The sequence below is a fragment of the Engystomops pustulosus genome, chromosome 6 (genome assembly GCF_040894005.1).
Source record: "Engystomops pustulosus chromosome 6, aEngPut4.maternal, whole genome shotgun sequence".
Classification (NCBI taxonomy): Eukaryota; Metazoa; Chordata; class Amphibia; order Anura; family Leptodactylidae; genus Engystomops; species Engystomops pustulosus.
Genome location: NC_092416.1, coordinates 9,360,507 through 9,368,046, shown reverse-complemented (window position 1 = coordinate 9,368,046; position 7,540 = coordinate 9,360,507). Strand labels below are relative to the sequence as shown.

Genomic DNA, 7,540 nt, shown 5'->3' with positions numbered 1-7,540 from the left:
CCCCTACTGAATTTTGCCACTTCAGCCTTTGCTATGGATATGTGCGCCACTAAGCGCAGAACACAGCGGTCGCAAGTCTCACTACAAATTGCTCAGAATTGGCAAGTACATGCACTGCAGAAACTACAGTCACCAGCAGATCAACCAGAAATCAAATATATAGAACGCTACTGTAGGCTTCAAGAAGCTGTTTGTATTCTCCTATGGCTATTTTCTAGCCAAGTATCAAAGGAAGCACAGTACTATGCCAGATGAGATGACACTGAGTTATTGCCTAATAGAAATCCAACCCCTACTGAATTTTGCCACTTCAGCCTTTGCTATGGATATGTGCGCCACTAAGCGCAGAACACAGCGGTCGCAAGTCCCACTACAAATTGCTCAGAATTGGCAAGTACATGCACTGCAGAAACTACAGTCACCAGCAGATCAACCAGAAATCAAATATATAGAACGCTACTGTAGGCTTCAAGAAGCTGTTTGTATTCTCCTATGGCTATTTTCTAGCCAAGTATCAAAGGAAGCACAGTACTATGCCAGATGAGATGACACTGAGTTATTGCCTAATAGAAATCCAACCCCTACTGAATTTTCCCACTTCGGTCTTTGCTATGGATATGTGTGCCACTAAGAGCTAAACACAACGGTAGCAAGTCCCCCTGCTAATTCCTCACAAAATGGTAAAAGATGCAAATTAAAATAAAAAAAGTAGAACGTTATTGTAGCCCTAAGAAGGGCTGTTGGGTTCTTTGAGAATCACTCCTGCCTAACAGTAAGCTAATAGAACACCCTAACGCTTTCCCTGAGCAGCAGCAGCTCTCTCCCTAGCGGCATCCAGAGACAGAATGATCCGAGCAGCGCGGCCAGCGGCTAGTCTATCCCAGGGTCACCTGATCTGGCCAGCCAACCACTGCTATCGACGTGTAAGGGTACCACGTCATGCTGGGTGGAGTGCAGAGTCTCCTGGCTTGTGATTGGCTCTGTTTCTGGCCGCCAAAAAGCAAAACGGCGGGAGCTGCCATTTTCTCGAGCGGGCGAAGTATTCGTCCGAGTAACGAGCAGTTTCGAGTACCCTAATGCTCGACCGAGCATCAAGCTCGGACGAGCATGTTCGCTCATCTCTAATAATATTGTATAAGGTGAAATTTAGTTTGTGTACGATTACTATGGAATCTTATAGGAATACAGCAAGAAACATTGAGATGAAACATAAATTCCTGAAAAAATGCAATATTAAAAAAAGACAAAAGTAACACTGATGAATGCTGGGGCCACTTTGTATCAACCAGTTTTATCACTTATGACTTGTCCTTCATTTACATTTCTAACCACAAAGTTATATCTATTATCCCTGTAAAGTGGCTGATTGCGGAATTGCGGATGAAAACATCTGAGAATATCTACAATATGAGTTGGAATATAACAGTAAGTGTTCAATTGCCGCTCCTTCGGGGGAGTAGATGTGTCCTACTATAAGCCTTAACACTTGGATACGTCACCGAGGACCCCTCCTCACCCCTGAAAGCGGCATCAGCAGGAGATTGGCTGTTTCCCCAGTGATGTCACTGTTCTTGTATGGGAAAGGACATTACCTGAATCCCCCTCCTGTTTGGCGATGTATCCGCTCAGCGAGGCTGGGGGGGGGGGGGGGATTGAGGCAGCATGCTGCAACCACTCCCGATAGGCTTCTATTGCCTCTTCTAAAAGCATATGTCCCGAAGCAGGAGGGAGCAGGATGGAAAGATGTAGCTTGCAAAATCTTTCCATCCTGCCTTTTTCGATGGATCCGACGCATAGTGGTCAGATGGAGGCAACAACTATGCCTCCATCTGCCACTTTGGGGGTCATTTACTAAGGGCCCGATTTGCGTGTTACCCGAATATTTCCGATTTGCGCCAATTTCCCCTGAATTGCACCGGGATTTTGGCGCACGCGATCGGATTGTGGCGCATCGGCGCTGGCATGCAACGGAAATCGGGGGACGTGGCCGAACGGAAACCCGACGGATTCGGAAAAATCCGTTGCATTTAAAAAAAAAATGTGTTGTGGAGCTTGCACTTACCTTCACTCAGCCCGGCTTGGTGTATTCCACTGCGTTCCGGGGAACTTCATCGCAGCAGCGCCACCTGGTGGACGTCAGAGGAACTGCCTTAATAAATCCCGGCGGGACCCGAATCCAGCGCAGAGAACGCGCCGCTGGATCGTGAATGGACCGGGTAAGTAAATCTGCCCTATATGTCAATGTGTACACGCAGTGTATACATAAAACACAATGGGGCAGATTTATCAAGCTGTCTGAAAGTCAGACTATTTCTAGTTGCCCATGGCAACCAATCACAGGTCAGCTTTCATTTTACCAGTGCTCATGAATATTTTAAAGGGGGCTGTGATTGGTTGCCATGGGCAACTGAGAATATTCTGACAGCTTGTCATATCTACCTCAATGTGATCCCAGCCTGAGTCCTCCAGAGTGAGACATTTCTACATTATTATATGAGGTTCCTGATGAAGTTAACCCCTCAACTTACAAACCTTTGAAGCAAATCGTCTTTCCTTTGAAACTTTTAAGCTTGTAAAGCCAAATGTATCGAATATTTCCCCCGATTTCTCACTGCACCACACAATGTCCGTTGCTGTGACTGATACACGTTGCCCCATTCCATATTGTTACAAACTTCCTAAGAGAAACTGTATTTTAACCGGTTTCAATTGTTTGAGATATGGACAAATAAACTCTGCAGCAACATAATTCTCACAGGAAATAACAGAACAAGGAAATCACAGAAAGGAGAAGTTGTGAGAATACAAATGATTTGTGCTACAAGAGAAAAGATAAAAGAGCGAAGTGAAGGCAGCGGGTGAGTATCAGACTGGATGATGGGGGGTGTAGAGTTATAATGGATTATGGTGTAAACTTAGAAGAAAAACTACCACTACTGGATCTGCTCTACTGCTAGCTTTTTATGCCCTTGTTTTTACAAAAATAGGAATGAAAAATTATGCAAATAAGTCTGAGCTCTGGGATCTAAGGCTGTTAATTTAGCCTGGAACCCCTCAGGCTCATTTGCATAATTTGAAAAGCCCTTTTTCATAAAAACAGGGTCATAAGAGCTAAAACAAGAGTAGATCAAGGTAGGGGGGGTGGAGCTCTAACCAGCAAGTAAGTGATCTTGGTTTACAATCCTTCATCCTGGTGGAATCTTTCAATTAAGCTCTTTGGTCCCAGTGTAATCTCTGAACCAGTCCTCCTGGGCTCGGAAGCATTGGGGGGAGGGGGGTCATAATGTATTCTACCCAGAAATGAGAAGACCAATGCTATAAATAATACAATATAGAGAGGGGGTTTTTCAGTTTTACATTCTGCCTCTTCTTATTATATACATATCTTAATATAGATGACATTAAGCTCAGCCATTGCTTCCAATGGGGCCAATTGATTAAGAGTGGTGCACACTCAACATGGTGGTTCCAACCCCTTAGTAATTCTGACGGAGTACTCCTGCACCAAATATTTTCTTTTGTGGGTGATTGGTGGCTGCGCTTAGATATGAGACTTTTTCATGCCTTGTTTTCCCTTGACATGACATTCTGGGGGACATCATCTTTTGATGTGTGATACAGTAAGCCATGTTTTTCATAGTCTCTGTTATCCTACGAAGTCTCTAATACCAATGTGATGTGCAATACTGTTGCACAAAAAAAAAGTTTGCCCATGTTGGAAGCCTCACAAACTTAGTGCAGGACAGAAGTCCAATTTACTAAAGAGCAGCTCAGTGGATCTTGTGGTCCTCTATTGTGTTGTTTATGGTAAGAAGGGTCTAATGGCATCAAATAAACCACAATCAACTAAACTAATTAATCATAATTGGAGAATAATCTCTACTGTTTCCCATTTAAGGTACAAAGCAGAAAATGGATCCTTTTGAATATGACCCGACCTTCCCAACTGGACAACTGGATAACGCTGACCCGTATGTTAACATATTTACTTTACTATTATTCAAGAAAAATCTGGCATCGTCAGTGTAATGAATAATGTTCTCTTTAAGAATTCCTAGGTTTTCACGTTTTTGTAGATCTCTTCTTGATGTTATTCAATATGAAGCCTCATTGTTTACTTCATGTGGATAAAAACGGTGCATGACCATGAACAACTTTTTATCCACAGGGAGTAAACAAACATCAGATCCTCCATCTCAGATTGATTATTGATTGCAAACAGAGCCTTAATGTTATGTAAGTGAGGGTATGGACTTGGATGGGTTTGGAGGACATTGAGCTCTATGGGTAAAAACCCTTCTCAGTTGTCCCTAGCTACTTACCTTGTCCACCCATAGTGATGGGAGGCATCTTTGTTACCTTCCTGCACCAAAGTGCAAACTTTGTCATATAATGGTTGTAAAAATATGGGTCAGAACCAAGTGGACAAATGCAGTAGAAAATAAAGGGATCATCAGTAGAGATGAGCACTAAAATACTCGAGTGCTCGTTACTCGAGTCGAACTTTTCCCGATGCTCGAGTGCTCGTATCGAATAATTAACCCCATTGAAGTCAATGGGAGACTCGAGGATTTTTCAAGGGGACCAAGGCTCTTCAATAAAATGTGTCATTTTATTGAGAAATAAGGAAGTCAGTCCTGTTTCTTCATTTTTTTTATTCAATGGAACTTCAAAAAGGAGAATGACCCGTGTTATACATCTGCAATGTGTTCTTCACATACTATTGTGAAGAACACCGTTCTGCGCTAATGTCTTCTGATAAGTTAGCAGATGAACGGAAACATCTGCAATGTGTTCTTCACTGTGTTCTTCACTCAAATGATCCTGTGTTCACTGTATTCTTCACTGTTCTTCACTGTGTTTCCTTAAGTGAAATCTCGTTATCTAGCAGGCAAAATACTCGTCCGAGCAACAAGCCATTTCGAGTACGCTAATACTCGAACGAGTATGCTCGCTCATCTCTAATCATCAGCAATCGGGATTATATAATCCAACAAACAGGAGTGAACTCCAGCTACCACCAAATAAAATTATAGCCAGCAAGGAGGAAATAGTCTGCAAACATTTTATGAAATGTCAATTGCCAGTCCAGAAGATGATTGGATCAGTTCTCTGACATCCAGTCAGGGCAGAAATGTGAGTGGGGAGAGATTCTGTCTATCACAGCAGATTAACTGTTTGCAAACCAGATAAAAATCCACAGGAAACAGATGGGTGTTCTGGAAATCAATTGAAGCTACATGGAGTAAAACAGTGTTCAGACAAGTTAAGATAGAATGAAACAAATGACACTTATCAGCACATCATCTTGTATTTTTCCTGTGACTTTTTCAGGAGAAGATCCTGATCAAAGCTGGTGGTCAAATCAACAGCCCAACAGCTCTGTCACATCTGAATGTTTTATTATTATGGGGTTTCTGCTGTTCCCCTTTAAAAGCCACTCAATGGGGCTCGTTAACTAAGATCCCCGCAGACCGCACTTTCCTCGGACATCCCGTCGATTTCCGTTTTTGGCGCAAGCGATCGGATTTTGGAGCAATCGCAGGAGCTTTAATGCAACACAAATCGGTGAGAGGCCCATCGGACAATCCGACGGATTCAGGTGGTGAACTCTGGCGGACCCGATCAGGGAAGCGACACATGCAGGATATCGGGCGCATGATCTCCATGAATCGCGGCAGAGTTAATCCTCATTGGACAGTCCAGATCAGGGATTGCGCAGGGACCGGGTAAGTAACTGTGCCCCAATGTATCTGAAGGTCAGTAGAGGACATTTTCTTTATGACCTCAGTATTTCATTCCCCTAAGAACAATGAAAAAGAATTTAGGTTCATTATGAAATATAACAAAATAATGTTATTTTAAAAAGATGATGATCTGGTGACACACATCTCTGGATAGAACATATGTAAATCTCTAAGTTTCTCAGAGATGAGTGAGGAGACTGACTTAATTGTCCAAGTGGTCTAGCATTTCATAGTAAGGGACAATGCATACATTTAGAATGGGGGATATATGGGGGTGTATGTTGGGGGATGAATACGCTTTAGTGTAAATACCTCTGTTTAGAAATACTTTAGAAACTATTAAGTGTTCCTGATCCTAACATCTACCCTATCTTGTCTTTTAAGGTCTCCTAATGAATATTTTGAGAAAAATCAGACACTTTTTCAAAATGAGATGTACATTTTACAGAAGGTGGCAATTTCGTTGTACAGCATAATTTTCATTTTTGGGCTTTTTGGGAATGGATTAGTCATTTGGATTGCCGGATTCAGGATGAAGAAGACAATCAGTACCGTGTGGTTCCTGCACTTGGCCATCGCTGACTTCCTGTGCTGCTTATCTATTCCTCTGCTGATTGCACTGTGGGCTAATCTTTCGAAGACCCCATCAATGGTCCTTGTCCACGTTTTGTTTGAAATGTTGCTTATTATAACCATAAGCTCCAGCGTTCTTCTCCTGACGGCCATAAGTATTGACCGCTGGCTATTGGTCATGTGGCCATTTTGGACAAAAATTCATAGGACACAGAAACTAGTGAGAATCGTTGTGGCAATTATTTGGGTAACAAGTCTCATTTCTACTGGTTCAGTGTATTACTTATATGTCTATCATGTTGATATAATTACTAACTATAACACAGCATGGAGAATTCACCTTGTTAGGTTACTAATAATGTTTGTGATCCCTTTCCTCATCATCGTCGCCTGTTATGTCACCATTTTCCTAAAACTTAGAAAAAGTAATAGACCCCAGAGATCTCAGAGACCCTACAGGATCATCACCGCTGTTATATTGTGTTTCTTCATCTGCTGGGCTCCATACTACGCCTGGCCTCTATCACCCAAGTATTATATATATAATGTTCAATCACAAATAATTATTACTCTAATAATCTCCTTGGCCTATCTGAACAGTTGCATCAACCCAATAATTTATGTTTTTATGGGCCAAGACTTTAGACATGGTTTCCTAAAATCTATCCCCTTCAGGATTAAAGAAGCCATAAGTGTCCAGCCTGATGTCCAGTGCCAAGAACAAGATGATGGTGACCCTGCCCCTACTACAGATTTTTAGCCTTTGATGAGGACACCATGAGCTAACTGGTCATTGTGTCTGCAACCAATTAACATACATGGCAGTTCCATGTAAGGCAGTAAGCTCTCGCGAGCATATGTTTCATACGACTATGTTATTACTCGCTAATGTCTTATTTGATTTGTATATGTTCCCCATGATCTACAAAGCTCTATGGAATTTGTTGGTAATTTGTTGGTACTATATAAGTAAAGATTAATTATTATCATTGTTGTCAGGCTTCGAGGTTGTGGATCCTCTGGACCAATGTGGACGATGACACAAGCCACAACCTGGGACCGGAGTCTAAGTGGTTACCGGTTTTCACCAGAGCCCGCCGCAAAGCAGGATGCTCTTGCTGTGACAGGGTACCACCAGGTCGTTCCACAGGCCTGACTTGTCCGCAATGGCAGCCAAGGTCGAGGTACAGAAACGGCAGGCAATCTCGTAGTCGGTAACA

General features: G+C 42.5%; 1 protein-coding gene across 1 annotated transcript; it reads left to right on the top strand.

Moving 5' to 3' along the window:
* Positions 1-2,749: 2,749 nt before the first annotated feature.
* LOC140065352 (C3a anaphylatoxin chemotactic receptor-like) lies at positions 2,750-7,307 on the top strand. Its single transcript, XM_072112943.1, has 3 exons — positions 2,750-2,858; positions 3,899-3,971; positions 6,132-7,307. The coding sequence occupies exons 2-3, from the start codon at positions 3,913-3,915 to the stop codon at positions 7,078-7,080; spliced, it is 1,008 nt and encodes a 335-aa protein (XP_071969044.1). The 5' UTR covers positions 2,750-2,858; positions 3,899-3,912; the 3' UTR covers positions 7,081-7,307.
* Positions 7,308-7,540: the final 233 nt, after the last annotated feature.

Bases quoted from the DNA above. Each gene is read 5' to 3' on its own strand.
- LOC140065352 (XM_072112943.1), top strand. From the start codon at position 3,913: ATGGATCCTTTTGAATATGACCCGACCTTCCCAACTGGACAACTGGAT. The intron at 3,972-6,131 runs GTATGTTAACAT...TTGTCTTTTAAG, and splicing joins CAACTGGATAACGCTGACCC to GTCTCCTAATGAATATTTTG.